At 45.5% G+C, this 16,594-nt stretch overlaps 1 protein-coding gene across 1 annotated transcript; it reads right to left on the reverse strand.

Moving 5' to 3' along the window:
- Positions 1 to 9,244: 9,244 nt before the first annotated feature.
- Positions 9,245 to 11,319, reverse strand: HSPA2 (heat shock protein family A (Hsp70) member 2). The gene has a single exon (XM_048949288.1). The coding sequence runs from the start codon at positions 11,212 to 11,214 to the stop codon at positions 9,310 to 9,312; it is 1,905 nt and encodes a 634-aa protein (XP_048805245.1). The 5' UTR covers positions 11,215 to 11,319; the 3' UTR covers positions 9,245 to 9,309.
- Between the last annotated feature and the right edge of the window lie 5,275 nt (positions 11,320 to 16,594).

Raw genomic sequence — 16,594 nt, forward strand, 5'->3', positions numbered from 1 at the left:
ATGGCTGCCCCACAACCCATGGAGTTCACTGCAGCTCCCAGACCTGCTACAGAGCCAGACACAGGCAGCAGCAACGTGGAGCCAGCAAAGGGACTCACCGAGGTCATGGAGCCTGTCTGCAGCATGGCTGGGCACTCAGGTGGCCCTGTTTACAGCAGTGTCCTGGAAACAGCCAGCTGTCCCCTAGGAGCTGCGGAACCCAGCACGCAAAGTCTCCTCCAGCTTGGGGACTTGTGGCCCATGCACTCTGCTCCTTCCCACCTCTGCCCAACAGCCTCCCTGGGAATCTTCTTTGCTGAAACAAGGAAAATAAGTGTTTTCTGCGCAGTAAATAACTCAGTGTCACTCATTTGGGCCTTGCTCTCATTTCCCTCTGAGGGTAGGGAGCTGCAGAGGTGCTCCTAGTCACTGACACAAGATGAGAAGCAGTTCACCCCCCATACGGACACTGTTGTCTGTACAACACTCTCTGTGTTAAACACATTTTAGCTTGAGATTTTTGAGATATCAGAGTATATCTACAAAGTCACAAGTCTCCTGTGACATGTCCCAAATCTCTGTGCAAACAGTCAGCTCATGGTTTGTGAGTTCCCCTGGAGATAATTCCCATAGGCTCAGGCAGGTGGGTTTGAGGAAGGATTTATGATGTTTGGGATGCTTCGAAGCATTGCTGTGTAAGCAGAAAATCTCTCATATAGGCAATTCACAGTGGAACAGCATTACTGTGTACACCTGGTACTGCTTGGATTGCACCCCAAACCAGTACAGCTTTTGTTGAACAAAAGCACTCCCTGCCAGTAGAAGTCAAGTCAAGAGAAGGATGAGATTTGGTGTTACATCTAAGCCAGCCTAATAGCTAATTGTTGATGGAAGAGGCATTCTTCCTCTCATCCAGCTTTTACCACCATTTCTCTCTGTTGATTCTTTATCTTCTCCGTCCCCATAGCAAGGCAGTTCCTTAAACTGTCAAAACAGCAACCCAGCAAAAATAAATGCGATGCCTTCTGCTGAGTTAGCGCTCCATATCAGTTCAGTGGTGGGTCAGAGAGGGGCCAAAAGCAATACAGATAAAGATGAAGCAATGGGGAGAGGATCACACGTTTCAGCAGATCCCTTCAGCTAAAAGGTGAAGAACAGCCACAGTTTAGAAAAATGCACTTTGAAGCTATGAAAATACCTCATCTAAGACTTTTAGACAAGTCAGCTCAGAAAGGCAGAAAGAATATTGCCTGCTTTCAGCTCTTATAGATGTCCTCATTCATTTTTGCAGTATATCCTAATGATGGAAAATACTCCTGAAAGCAGCACTGCAATGTTTATGAGCACACGGAAGAGTACAGGGACAATCCAATGTAGGGAAATAAAATGTCCATGAAACAATCTGCTTGCTGTCCTTAACTTCCCCCCTATTTCCATAGCTGTCCAGATAATGCATCTGTTCTCCAGTAGGTATTCTTTAAAGGTTTATCCATGTTAATGAACTTAATCCAAGATAAACAAGAACCTCATATCACCCTGAAAATTCAGCTTTGACTTTGCTCTCTGCAGCTTCCTGCTATTGGTTGTTTTTTTTTTAACACACAATTGTGTATGTTTTGTTTCCAGTTGCTATTGCAGGCTGCCAAGTACATACCTACGACTTGGCAGCCAAGTTATACATCTAAGAGGATGAGAGAAGCAGGTCTGAGAGTGACCTCAGATCTCACCCCTGGCAGCCAGGCAGCACTACAGGAAGAGGGGACAGTGGGAGGTATAGAACTAATGGCTCACCAGTTGCCTGCTTGGTAGAGCAGGGCTGTCATCAGCCTCAGGAGACCATCAGCCCATCCTGGAGCCAGTAGGAGCCATGCCAAAAGAGATGCCACAAGTAAAGGACATGCTGGAGATTCCTGGGGTCTCCCGTGTTAGCATTCAAAGTGCAGGGGGGACAAACCTTCAGCTGTGCTGGGGGCGGAAGCAAATCAACACAAAAACCTCGGAGGAAAGATGGGAAAAACTACCTACAGGGAGAACAAGTGGGCCTGATTCAGGCACCAGGCTGTACTCTCCTTAATGAGCACTTGCTGGAGATCAGTTTGCCATGGCTATATAATGAGCTAAGGATGCAGAGCTGAGCACCAAACATCCCACCCAGGCTGACCATCCAACTGGATATCAGTCTGAGAGAAAAAGAAGAAGCCTGGCTTTGAGTTACAACGGAGTGCCTGCTGGATTCCTGCTCCTACTGCTGTAGAACTTGGGAGCTACAAAATGAGCGAGCCAGAAGATTACAGGAAGAGAAATTATGGTGTGATGGTTGAAGCCATTGAAGTTGATATAGGAAACTCATTTCCATATGGGCTTCAGTCACAAAATTCCAGGCAAATCACTTCAGCCCGCATTTAAGCCTAATGACCATTATTTGCATGATCTTTCCTTTCAGAACGAAGGGCCTTGGCTTCATGGAAGTATGAAATGCAGGACTAAGTACATACAGCTGTGGTCAAAGTCAATGGGAACTATACCTGAATGCATAATACCAAGCAGTCTGATAAAACAGTTGCTTGGCATTAACAGTGGAAGACCTCATAACAGGCAGATGGTGTTTGGCTTTTGCTGTTTTATCACCTGTGTCACATCTCAGAGGTGAAAGCTAAATGGGTGATGTTGGGAAACATTCACATGTGGTGGTGATGAGCTGCACAGGGTGCTCCTTCAGAGCTGGAGCAGGACTGCACATAGTAAAAAAGGCAAGGCAAGCATTGGATTGGCACATATTACTCTCTTAGAGAGCACATCCTACGCACTGACCAAGCCTGGTGCCCTATAGGAAAAAATAAATAAATCTGTTACCATGTAATTAAAAACTAGGTTACGATGCATAAGCACAAAGAAAGCAAGAAATAGGATTGCTCACTCGGTCATAATTTCAGCACTTGCTACTTTCCAGTCTGACTTTGCAGCCTCAATGGGCTTTTTTAATATTGTTTCTTGTGATGTTTGTGTCCTTGTGTCTCAGTAGCTGAGAACATTCACATATATATCCAGCCCTTGGGTCTGTCTAATGTTTAATTCAGATATCACACCTAGAAAATAAACACATGCATAAACTCAGCAAAAGATCACTGACTCACTAGTCAGTCATTCACTTTTCTGCCTCCTTTTTCTTCTTGCTGTGCCAAGCCTGTCTTCCATAGCTCCTGTACTGATTTCCCCCTCTATTCCCAGGGCAGGTTAATGTCAGCCCTGGTTTCCTGGTAATGTTAGACTCTGCCGTGTGTGCTTTAGACACAAAAATACAGAATTCAATTCCACAGTAGGTAATACTTATTCCATGACTATGCCATTTACCTGCCAACTACTTTTACCTGCTCATTAAAAGCATGATTCTGTGTATGAATGGAACGATGTCCTCAGGCATAACAGCATTAGCACTGGTGTGATTTTTCACGTCAGATTTGTGCAAAATTGAAGCTCCTGGTTTTTTTGTTTTCAGCAATTTGCATTGCTTTCCTCTATCAACCCTGCAGCCTTCACTCTCATTCGTCAGATATCCAAAGCAAAACATGGTGAGAGTGCTTGTGTCTGCCACATGTCCTACAACACCAACACCAGTCTTATCCCAGGCTCAGAGCCCTGTGGCCCAGCTGCCTGCCATGTCCAGCGACATCCATGGACACAACCCTGCCAAAGGAGCTTGAGAGTCGAAGGCAGAACCAGCTGCCAAAGCCAGCATGAAGTTCGAAGGGAAATCAGAGCACGATGACTGCCCAGCACAGCCTATGGGAATACAGTCTGCACTTGGAATGCCAGAAAAACCAGCTGCACATTCCTCTAATGAAATCCTCATGCAATTACTCCCTCCACACAGTTTATCAGATGAGATTACTGAACATTAGCACTTGTCAGCTGTTTTCACGCAACTAGACGTTTGCCTCGTGCTCCTAACAATCTACCTTTTGTTATTAACACGCCTCTTACAGAAAGGAAGAAGTCTATAAATGTGCCTCATATTCAAAAGGCATTTCCAAAAATTTCATTTTGACTCAGTATTCTGAGGTGCTCAGAAATCTATAAGAGTTTAACAAAGATGTCAGCAGCCCAGGTTCTACTTCTTATTCAGGGACTAATAACCATCTTCCTGTTACAGAATGAGGAAAACAGAATAGTGAAAATAATCAATATTCTATTCAATATTGCGAGCTTTGAAAATAATTATCATGGAGAACTTGATTTTCAGTTTTAGTTTATTGCTGAGAATTTTTATCTCATTTAGGATTTTTTAGCTTATCTACTATCTGTAGTGCCAGAGACAGGACTAAGGACTCACTAGCATCAGTTATCTTGAAACATGCTGTCTTAGAACATTTGCAAACATGTTGTGAATGGGGTCTGAAGGAAAACAAGAAGTCTGCCAAATGAGGAATAAACATGGTTTTGTAAGAAATGTATTTATGCCTTTAGATACAAAGATAGCAAAAAAAAAAAGTGACTTTCAGCTATGATTGCTAGACTGCCAGTTCTACTGTGCAACACTGCTTACAAGAATTGATATTTCATGATGGAAGGCAATCAAGACCACTAAATCCATGTGTATTTTTTTTTTAATAGATTCTAGCCTGTGATACATAGCATTAGCACTTCTGGAAGTGGCTTTGTTCCCTTAATTCTATTTAAAACAGATGTTTAACTACTGGCCTGCAATCATTTGGAGCAGTGGCATTTAGACCTGTTCCAACAAATATGGTACAGAGACAGTACTGCTGACTGCTGCCTTAGCACGAGCAAGAATGACTTCATGCCTTTTTGCCCAAGATGCCACAGAGATTTGTCAGCTTTTGTACAGGCCAGCACACAGAAAGTAATTCCTGAATGATGGGAGCAATATAAGAGGAACAAAAAAATTCTATACTGCTTCTGAATTTACTCAAGAAAAAAAAAAAGACAAGCAAAGAAACAGCAACAACAACAACAAAAGAAGACTTCAAAAGTGGACTGGCTGCCATCTCTAAAATGCCAGACTGGTGCTGTTATTGGGATGACAGGAGGAACCAGCCTTTCCATGTCTCCACCCTACTGATGCAGGAGAGAGTAAAGACAAATGGGTCATGCAAGGGCGGATCAGGAGTTTTAAATACTGCTGTTTCATATGTGGAAGTGAAGTATGTTGTTGCATCTGGAAATGCTGGCCTGCCCAACTATATAATCATTACTCTGCTGCAAGTAAAATTTACACCAGAGGCGGGCTGCATAAGTATGTGGATGAGAGTGGTGGAGAGATGTGATACCTGACCCACATACGTGTGCTGGAGAAGCTTTACGAGCATAACTTGTTTTACTGTGGAGTAGGGAGGGGTGGTAACTTTCCTGTGATGAGTAACTACAGAACATAATTTTGCTGCTGCAAGATCATCCACGTGGTTTACTGGTTTAATATCAGAGGTTTCCCTCGCACCAAAGTACAGTGTCCCAAATGGGGGCAGAGAACACACCACCATGTGTTTTAGGGGAAGCTCAAGCCAGGCACAGGGCTGGGTAAAGAAGAAGAAATTTGAAATACCTTGTAAATAATTAGAGCCTGAAATGCTATTACATTGCAATGCAAGACATAAAAAGACACTTTATAAATGAGTATGCAGACAGGGGTTGAGTGCGGGCCTTTTATGTAATGCTTCACACATACACTGAAAAAAAAAAGCTGGGACTGGAAATGTGAATTCCCTGGGCACATCTGCCTTCACCCCTCCCTCCTATGCATCCATGGCAGTGGCTGGCAATGAGGAGAACGAGATTCACAGTGCAACCCTGTGCTGCCACATCTCAGAGCTGTCATCCCTTGGGTGCAACCCACACCGCCACAGAGCTTGGAGGAGAGCCTCCTGAAGTGCCCCAGAGCTTCCAGGAGAGCCTCTCAAATAAAGAACAGGCATTTCCAGGAGACAAGCTGCCCGGCCCGCAGGGCTCTCTGCAGTGTCTCCCCAGAGATAAAAGCAGGCTGCTGGGGTTATACTGGTTCCTGCCTTTGAGATGGTATCACAAGGACGAGCAGGGCCGTGGCCTGTCTGCTAGGCCTCGCTGCAGGACTTCAAACAGACGCTGTGGAGGCAGCTGACTCACCAGGCCGGCTGGCCGCAGCCAGCTCCAGCACGTCCCAACTTCCCTGCTCCCCTCTCTCAGAAGCATTTTAGTAATTTGTTCATTAATTTTTTTTTTTTGCTTTGGCTTTTGGGGCTCTTTTTTCTCCACTACAAAGGTGGTGGTGAGCATGGGGAGCGCAGGACTCGCTGGCATTGCACTGCTACATGCCTGCTGCACAGGGAGCAAGGCGCTAAGGTGCTGACAGGGTTTAATCATTTATTTGGGTGATTAAATTCTCTGGGATTAATGCTAGGGGTGTTCCTCTATATAAAATAATGCTACTTATATAAACCTCAACGGCAAATACAAGAAGCCATCAAAAGTTAACTCCAAAGTGACACGAGTGCTGTAAGTTAAAGCCACTTTATAACCTTATGGGCTTGGCCGTTCGCACAGCCCCATCTGAGGATAAGCAACTTTTGGAAACGCAAGTCTGTGGCTCTGGCAAAAGGAGGTGACTTTCCCTGCGAGTCAGGGCAGCACAAAGGATGAGGCATGCTGAGTGTGGAAGCAATGAAACTGCAGATTTTAGACTAGATTGTTTTCCCGGCATTGCCAAATTCGTTTCAGACGTGCAACTACTGCACAGAGCTGTAAGCACACACCAAATGCTCTTACTTGCAAATGAGGAGCAGCATTTTCCCCTCTGACATCTACTTTAGTTATTTAAGAAACAAAGGGGAAAAACTTACAGACACTGGAGTGGGGAAGTCGCCACTAACTCCAGCAGGATCCCTTTCACACGGCAGTAAGCTCAGTGCACTGAAAACAACTCAGAGTTATTCTTTGTTTTATAAACTAAGGAGACCAACGCTAGGAACCCAGCTCTGAGCTCTTCGTTCTTTCTGCCTCTTGCATTTTGGGGGAGGGTGTTCACATATTTGAAAGGCTCCTTTGTGCCTTGAGGCTTCAAGTCTTTTTCCAGTCGTGCAAGAAGGCAGACGTTTCTCATCCTTTACACGTTGCACATAGTCTAGGTGTGTCCAGACTAAAAACTTTTTCAGTTAAATCACTTTTTCAAGGCAAAATATAAAAATAATCATAATAAAACAACAACCCGCAGTGACTCCAGCATTAGCCTGTTCACAACCTCAACCCCTGTGGTTCTTTAACCTCAGCATCTGTACAGAGCTTCATTCCTGGGGGCTCTGCCCCACTGCTGAAGTGCAGGCACAGACCGAGGTGAGGGAAAGGACAGGTGACAGAGCCCGCGTAGGACAAGCAGCCTGCTGCCTGCATTTAGCTAAATTAGTCCTGCAATGCATTTAAATAGACGCTTGGGAAAAACAGCAAGAAATTGTATTTAATAACTGGGAAGCGACACTGAAGAATGCACACCAAGACCTGAAGAGTAAAGGAAACTATGTGGCAAGGGCAATTGCAAGTCAGTCAATAGAAAAAGTCGTTAAGTCTAATTTACAACGACTACGGGGACTGCCCAGTCCTTACCGACGCCCCAAAGCAGTGGGGCTTTAGCCTAGGAAGAACACATCTGCTGCAGTATCACCGTTTGCAGCAACAACTGGTCAGTTACAGATGATGTATTGCTATCATTATTTATCCAGTAGCCCCTAGGAAAAAATAATCAAACAGCCACGGCGTCTCCTACATTCTCGGGGTCCCATATATGCTACTGTCTGGAAACCAAGAGGTGGATTGCCAGCAAAACGCCGCGTATATAAACGTCAAAAACACACGGGCTGATTATAACCTTTTGAGACTTCACTTAAGTACTCAGCAGGTGCTTAAGTTGCGGTAATTGACTGCTGGAGTGGTACTGTGATTGTCCTGCCATTTACATATGAACCGTTCAATAAACTTTAAGTGGTTTCGAGTAATTTGAGACAACAGCTGATCAAACAAGCTTTTAACAAGCTTCGCGTTCCAGTAGCGACTGCAACCCCTCACCGTAGCCACGCGAAACAGAAAGCCGCAGCCAGCGCTTGGCAAACCCACCCCATCAACCGGACTTTTACATCCAATAAACGCTGCACAAGCTTATTTTAGCCTGGCTCTTATAACAAAACGATCTATAGGGCTGCTTCCTGTATCACCAGCGTACCTCAGGGATCGAAGCACCCTGGCAAGCTCTCCCCTAACCAAGAGTCACCGGACCAAAACACACTCGTTTCCTGCAGCTGCTCCGCTCGCTCCTCCGAGCTGTTTTTTTTTTCCCTTAAAGGACAAGGCAGCTCAAAAAGTGCGTATCAGCGGGCTCTTCCAGCACAGCTCGTTAGTTCCAGGCTCCTCTGCCTTCAAACACTGCGGTTTTCCTTTCCATAACGCATCAAGAGCTCTGGAGACAGTTTGTAGGAAAACTAGACAGGCTGAACTACCGCTAAATTTGCCTATGCTACCGACATCGTCATCCGAGCTCGCTCCCTATTCAGCGTTAACAGCACAAGAAATCCTTGGCAGCTTTAGTTTCGATCATCTTCAGCAAGGGAAAAACGCTCAGGAGAGTAACAACAGCTCCGCTTGCGCGCGAGCAACCCGAAAATAACTCGGTAACGCACTGGACACGGCTGCACCGAGCCCCGCTGCCAGCGAGCAGGGATCCTTTCGCTGCCCTTGCTTTTGGAGGCACACACATCGCGAGCCGCCCTGGGCCCCACGTTGGCCTCCCTGCCAGCCCGGCTCTGAGGCAGCACAGGGAAACCTCCCCGCCAGCCCTTCCCGGAGCCTCCTATCCCCCCCCCCCCCCCATAACAAAACCCCACTGCCTCAACCCCGCTCGGGATCTCCCTCACCACCACCCCAACCCCAGCCCCGTTAGAGAAAGGAGAAAGATAGGTTTCTGCTTTAAATAGGTTTTATTTATTACCAAAATCTCCAGAAGCTGCACTTGGCATTTCTCATCTTTCATAAAGTTTTTTTTTTCCATGCATAACTTGAAACTTGTCAACTGCAACAGTCGAGTGGTTACTTTAGAAGAGACATTTAAAACAGAGACAAACATCCAGAATACAAATCAGCTGTATCTGAATTAACAAAACTTCTCTATTACTAACCTTATAAAGCAGGACGTGCCTTCCCTTTTATCAAAACCAAGCTGATAGATCTGCCTTTATACACACCCAACAGAATAAACTCTGTTATTGGCAATGACGTTTTTCTTAAACGTTAGAAAAAAAAAAATATAAAGCAAAGAATGCAGTGACTGTCCATAAACCAGTCTCTAGTGGAGTCCTTTTAATCTACTTCTTCAATGGTTGGGCCACCAGAGCCACCTGCCCCAGCTCCTCCAGCTCCCTGGTACAGTTTTGTGACAATCGGGTTGCAGAGTTTCTCCAGCTCTTTCTGCTTGTGCTCATACTCTTCTTTCTCTGCCATCTGGTTTCGGTCAAGCCAACTGATCACCTCCCGGCACTTGTCGAGCACTTTCTGCTTGTCCTGGTCGCTGATCTTTCCCTTCAGTTTATCATCCTCCACCGTCTGCTTCATGTTGTAAGTATACGACTCGAGGGAGTTCTTGGCTCCCACCCTATCTCTGTTGGCTTCATCCTCTGCTTTGTATTTCTCTGCCTCTTGCACCATACGGTCAATATCATCTTTGCTAAGGCGACCCTTGTCATTGGTGATGGTTATCTTGTTCTCTTTCCCTGTACTCTTGTCCACAGCACTGACATTCAGGATACCATTAGCATCTATGTCGAAAGTTACCTCGATCTGAGGGACTCCACGGGGTGCTGGGGGGATGCCCGTTAGGTCAAACTTGCCCAGCAAGTTGTTGTCCTTTGTCATAGCCCTCTCACCTTCATACACCTGGACTAAGACACTGCTCTGGTTGTCTGAGTAGGTGGTGAAGGTCTGCGTTTGTTTGGTGGGAATGGTGGTGTTACGCTTGATGAGAGCAGTCATCACTCCGCCAGCTGTCTCGATGCCCAGGGACAGGGGGGTGACATCCAACAGGAGCAGATCTTGCACATTTTCAGACTTGTCTCCCATGAGGATAGCTGCTTGCACAGCCGCACCATAAGCAACAGCTTCATCTGGATTGATGCTCTTGTTGAGCTCTTTGCCATTGAAGAAGTCCTGCAGCAACTTCTGGATCTTAGGAATACGAGTGGAGCCCCCCACGAGCACAATCTCCTGGATCTGGCCTTTATCAAGCTTGGCATCACGCAGGGCCTTCTCCACCGGCTCCAGGGTACCACGGAAAAGATCAGCATTGAGCTCCTCGAAGCGGGCACGAGTGATGGAGGTGTAGAAGTCAATGCCCTCGAAGAGGGAGTCAATCTCAATGCTGGCTTGCGTGGAAGAGCTCAGAGTACGCTTTGCCCTCTCACAAGCTGTACGCAGCCGCCTCACTGCTCGCTTATTGCCAGCGATGTCACGTTTGTGCTTACGCTTGAACTCTTCTACAAAATGGTTCACCATACGGTTGTCAAAGTCCTCCCCACCCAGATGGGTGTCCCCAGCTGTGGACTTCACCTCAAAGATGCCATCCTCAATGGTAAGGATGGACACATCGAAAGTGCCCCCTCCCAAGTCAAAGATGAGCACATTCTTCTCTCCAGCCCGGGTACCTTTCTTGTCCAAGCCGTAGGCAATAGCAGCTGCTGTGGGCTCGTTGATAATACGCATCACGTTGAGGCCAGTGATGGTGCCAGCATCTTTGGTGGCCTGGCGCTGGGAGTCATTGAAGTAAGCGGGCACTGTGATAACAGCATTCTGTACCTTTTTCCCCAGATAAGCCTCAGCAATCTCCTTCATCTTGGTGAGCACCATGGAGCTGATCTCCTCTGGGAAGAAGGTCTTCATCTCGCCCTTGTACTCCACTTGCACCTTGGGCTTGCCGCTCTCGTTCACCACACGGAAGGGCCAGTGCTTCATATCTGACTGCACCGTGGGGTCATCGTACTTGCGGCCGATGAGACGCTTGGCATCGAAGATGGTGTTGGTGGGGTTCATTGCCACTTGGTTCTTGGCAGCATCCCCGATGAGGCGCTCTGTATCGGTGAAGGCCACATAGCTGGGTGTGGTGCGGTTCCCCTGGTCGTTGGCGATGATCTCCACTTTGCCATGCTGGAAGACACCCACGCAGGAATATGTGGTGCCCAGATCGATGCCGATGGCCGGCCCTTTGCCAGACATGATGACGGATTCCTCTGGGATGTCACTTGCTCGCTCACTCGCAGTCACGTCTCCGCCCCCCGCTCCCGCTGCTGTCTGCGGCGCGATGTGCCGTGGTGGCGCCGCTCGCGCCCTCTTTATAGCCCGCTCAGCCTTCTTCTGGAACCTGCCAGAATGCTGAGGACCAATCCAGACTCCCGACTGCCGCAGTTGACCAATCACCTCCGGGACTAGCCGAAGAGCGCCCACCCCCTGCCTCTTGTCCAATCAGAAGCGTGGCGCCCACTCGCCAGCCCAACCCTCTCCCGCATATTGCAGCCAGATCGGACTTCTTCCTGTTTTTTCTCGATCCGTCTCTCTTTCTAGCGTGCGCCACTCCCCTCGGCCAATCACAACGCGCGCTCCTCATTCGCCCCGCCCCCGCCCCGTAATTCTGCTAGAAAGTTCTAGTGGACGTTAGACGTAATGCGAATGATTGACATGAGCGTTATCCAATGGAGGCCGGGCGACGCTGTGAGGGCTGTGGCGGGTGGGCTCTGCCTTTCGGGGGCTCGGCCCGGCCCGGCCCGCACTCGCTGCTCGTAGTGTTTGTAATTCCTGAAAGTTCACTCAAACGTGTCACGTCCCAGCCAGCCGCCAGCTGGTGGGGAATTTACCCATATTTGGTCGCGACTCACACAACTTCTCCCCCCTCCCGTCCGCGGACCGCGCTCTGCTGCTCGCCTGCCCCTTTCCTTCAGGGTGCGGGGTCGCGAGTCACCCCACCCCCCCGCCTTCCCCCGCGGCGACCCTTGTGAGGAAGCAAGAAGCTTCTGCTCCCTCTGGCAGAGGGCAGTGGGGTGACACTGCCGCAGCGGGTGGGGCTGAAGCGATGTTTAGCCTTATGTCGGCTTGACTTGGCAGGCTGACAGCTGCAGCCCCCACCGGCCCCTCAGCCCGTCGCCCTCGGCACCCCCCGAGTTTCCGTTCGTGGGCTCCCAGGTGGGAGAGAGGAAGGCACCTCGCTTTCCCCTCTGGAAGAAGCGGAGCCGTTGGGAGCCCTACTGCTGCCTGTGGCTGCGTGGTGACCATTCTTGAAATGTCTCCAAATTTTTGTCTGTTGTGCTAATGTAAGATGTCGTCACGCCTACATTTAGCAAAAGCGATGAGGATATTAACTTGGAGCTAGGCAAGGGCTTTGAAGAAAAACGTGAAAATCTGCCGTGGTTCCTCCATGTTATTCCTCCTAACTTGGAGACTAACACTTCAAAACGTTCCAGTTACAGCAAACAGCAAGACAGCATGCTGAGATCCCTCTTCCCCTCGTGGATAGCCACGTTAAAAGTGCAGCTACAAGTCTGCTAGCCACAGACTTTTTGTGTTATGTGAAAGGATTAAATGCACCATTCAAGTCATCTTTGGTTAATTTTGTCCCCGGCCTTTAGCATTTTGTTGTAGCAGCCCTCATAGAAAATGTCACAGTTCTTACCAGGATGATTTATGCCCTTGTAGTTATTACATACTTTCAAAAAGAGCCTTGCTTCAATTAGTGTGTTTTCCAAAGCTTTTTTATCTGACGTGAAGTTTCCACTTCTTTTACGTAGCATGTGTGTGTGTAGTTTGGGGACAGAAAGGCTTCAATTTCTGAAGCTAAATAATGAACGTACTTAGATAACTATTATTCTTCCATGGGTCCCAGTCCTTTTTAGTACAGAGGTTTTGACCTTGGAGAAATCCAGAAGAAATCGATGGAAAATGGAAGCTGTCAGTCTCCATACCTCCAGCAGGAGCTTCTCTGTACATCCCATATGCATATTTCTTGGATGGGAAGGGTGTCGATTTCTCTTGTAGTCAAACCAGTGACTGATTCATCACTAAAATATCTCTTCCTGTAATTCCCTACTACTTCATTCAGTTGATTGTATCTTAGGGAGCAGAGAAAAGTGCTGGAGCAATACAAAGAGAGTTGGCTGATCAACTCAGATTCAGGTGAAAAATAGATGTCATTTTTTATTGGTATCCTTCTGAGGGTTATCCTCAGGAGCATTGGTGATGCATGAGAATCCTGTTTTGGTAAATGCAGTACAACTCAGACACTCTAATTTCAGAGCAAAAAGAGGATTCTTGCCTCAAAAACGTATGTATAAAAAGAAATGGAGAGAACAAATGAACCAGGAAATAACGCAAAAATATTGATTCGCATAATTAGCAGGCTTTGTATTAAAATTAATTTGATATCTCATTTAAATATATTTGTAATCAAACAGATTCAGAAATGAGATTTCTCGAATTTGACCAAAAGCTTTTAATCATATTTTATCAGCCCAGGCACAACAGCTCCAGACAAAACCTGTTTGGGGTAATGGTTCCCTTTGTCCAATTACTAATATGTCCCAGGTGTAGTTGTGCAGATACCCAGATGCGCTGATAACCCACTGAAAAGCTGTTCATAGTCATTGAATTGCTGCTTACCTTATTATCACCTATGTATTTTAAGATTGTAATTGGAGTTTCACTGTAGTAAATGTCAGGGAAATGTCTTGGAGGAGTGCATTTTAATGTTAATAGTGCAAATCATGGGCAATCATGGACAATATCAGGAAAAATCAAAAGATCTGTGGACTCAGGCTACCAAATACTTAATTTAGCCCCCTGCAGAAGCATTTCTTTTTCAGCTGAGCACACGGCTGCTGTTTTCTTCTTGTGTAACAACACCTACAGGTCTAAGCTGCCTTTTAAACTTTTGTTTCCAACCAAAAATTGATGTGATTTTGTCATCATTGCTCATCTCTTACAGATGTCCTTAGAGAAAGTCCAGTCTTAACTAGAGAGAACAGCCTCCAGAACCTCATTAGACTTATTCTCTCTTCTCAGCAGAGCTATTACAAGCCTGCTTTTTGTCAGCACTTCTCTTAAGACTTGCAGCACAATTTGTGCACCAGCTCATCTCTACAGTCATCTTCTCATATGGGAAGAGCCAGAGGATTTTCTTTTATGTTGCTTCATATGCAGTCATGTTACAGGTGAGCCAAACAGACTGGTTCAGAAATTAGAGAGTGAGTTTTATGCTGAGGACACAAGTCTGATTTTCCTTTTAAAGAAACTTCTGCTGGATTCCCTGTCCTGAATCTGTAAGCTGCATTTCCCAGAACATCCAGACAGTACTCTGGAAGTATGCAGGCCCCTTTCTGATGCACTTATTTGTGTTCAGGATTGACCATACGCCTGTGTCTCCTGCTTGGCAGTTATGCAATATGCTGTAGGCTATTCTCCATTGCATCACCCAGACGGAGCTGGAGATGATATTTAGGCTTCTGTGAAGCAAGAGCTCAGTATCTGGAACGGAACTGAGCACTCAGCCCATATCCTTATCTTGATAACAGGAAGATTTTTTTCCCATATATTTCATAAGGCAATATAGTACAAAAATAGGATTGAACACAAGTTACTGTTTAATCAGACATCAGCTTCTTGGTCCATAAAGATAATAAAGTTAAAATTTGATGGCCTGCCATATACAGGAGCTAAGGTCTGATGATCAGAACATCTTAGAACTTAAATTCTGGAGGTTATTACCATTTGCAAAACTGTTCAGAAAATAGCATAAATCAGATTGTACTGGCGAGCAGAAGTGAAGTATTTTACAATATATCACCCAGCACAGAAAAATCTAAGCAACAACTGTTTTTTTCCAAGAACAAGTAATACTTGATCACACTGCCCTTTCATCACTGCAACTTTTTCATCTTGTTTCTATTTTTGAATCTACGGAGGTAATTGGAATGCAGACAAGAACCACCAGTGTTTGAAATGACAACAGATTTTTCTGATGAGGTGCTATTGTGTTAAAAACAGTACTCTATGTGGGGGGAGCCATGTAACTTTGTGAGTTATTTTGCATTTGGATACTTTCACTTTTTGCATGTAGATGCTCTTTTCTTTGAAAGACAACATTTCATTTTTCTCTTAAAAACATTTTTTTCCCATGAAAAATAAAATCTGCAAGTCGGTATAACATGTTTTCTGCAAATTATACAAATGTGGGAGCAGTCATTTGGAAATATTTAGAACAGCAGTATATAGGGCACAGTAATGCAGTACTGCCAAACCAGAAGTTCCAAAATCCCAAGTCCAAAGTTAGAAATCAGGTTTAAAATTATGAGCTTAAAAAACACGTGACTTTATTCACCTTTGGGCTTTTTAATCTTTGGCACGTTTTCAGATGCCACTTCTAGGATTGTCCGTGTAACTTTTAGAGGTTTGCTTTTTTTCTTTTTTCCCCCAATTTAAGAACTAAAGAAGCTGATCGCACCATGTCACAGCTGGAACAGGGCTGATCAGATGGATGAGACTCAACAAAACCAAGAAAGTTTGTAACACTGATTAAACCAGCCCTTGGTGTTTCAAGGAATAATTATTTTATAATTAAGTGGTTTCAAGGCACTCCCACATTTCCTTCTGAAAGTTTGCTGAGGAATGATGACAAGCTGAGGGTGGTATCACTAATGCTAACTACATCAACTGGTGCGTTGTGCAATTTAGGCATTCCGTTCCATGCTACTTTTTATATGCAGCCACCTTTTCTAACAGACAGCGCTCCCTAACTGGCAATAATAAAGGACTGTAAAGCAGCTAGCGTGCGAGTAATCGTAGGATCAGATCAGAAAAGGACTCAACAGGTTACTGAGTCAGCCTTTCTGTGTCTGAAGTCTCTTTTCTCGCAATTTAAACCAATCATTTCTATTCCTATTGATTGTGGATATGAGAGAGAACACTATTTTTTCTTTGCCCACTGCTTTTACAGATATGAAAATTATTTTGCTTCCCCTTCAACATCTCTTCTGTAAGATGGCCTAAAATCGTTCAACCTACCCTCAAAGGCACTGTTTTCTTGACATTCCCATTGCTTTCTCCTGGGTTCCCTGCATGCAACTTGTATCTTCATTTTCAAGGGCCGTAATCAAAAGAGGAGACATCACTCACTCATGCCTTAGCAGTTCTGCAGGAGCACATTGTACTCCTGTTTTGACATCATAATTTGCATCTTTATTTGTAACAGTACGATCTTGCAGTTGTTTTCAGAACTTGATCCAAAATAAGACATATATTCTTTCCAGTGGAAATCAAGCAGCTGTTCCTTTACTTACTGGTAGTTCCAAATTCCACTTGCTCCTACTAAATAGCATCATATGTTTTCACACGTATTTGCACCTTGCTAAGCTTATTCCAATTTCTAATATCTTCTAGTATACTTAAAGACCAACTCCACTTTGTCTTGTTTGAATATATAAAAAGGACATGGGTATGGTATGGTGCTTGGTGAATGAAAACAAAGAATTTTGGCTGGAAGAGCTGTGAAAGGCATTTATCAGACTGTAACTATTGGCAGTAGCTGTAAAGCTGGGAAATGATGTGAAGTCTT

This window comes from Lagopus muta, chromosome 6 (assembly GCF_023343835.1).
Source record: "Lagopus muta isolate bLagMut1 chromosome 6, bLagMut1 primary, whole genome shotgun sequence".
In the NCBI taxonomy this organism is placed as follows: domain Eukaryota; kingdom Metazoa; phylum Chordata; class Aves; order Galliformes; family Phasianidae; genus Lagopus; species Lagopus muta.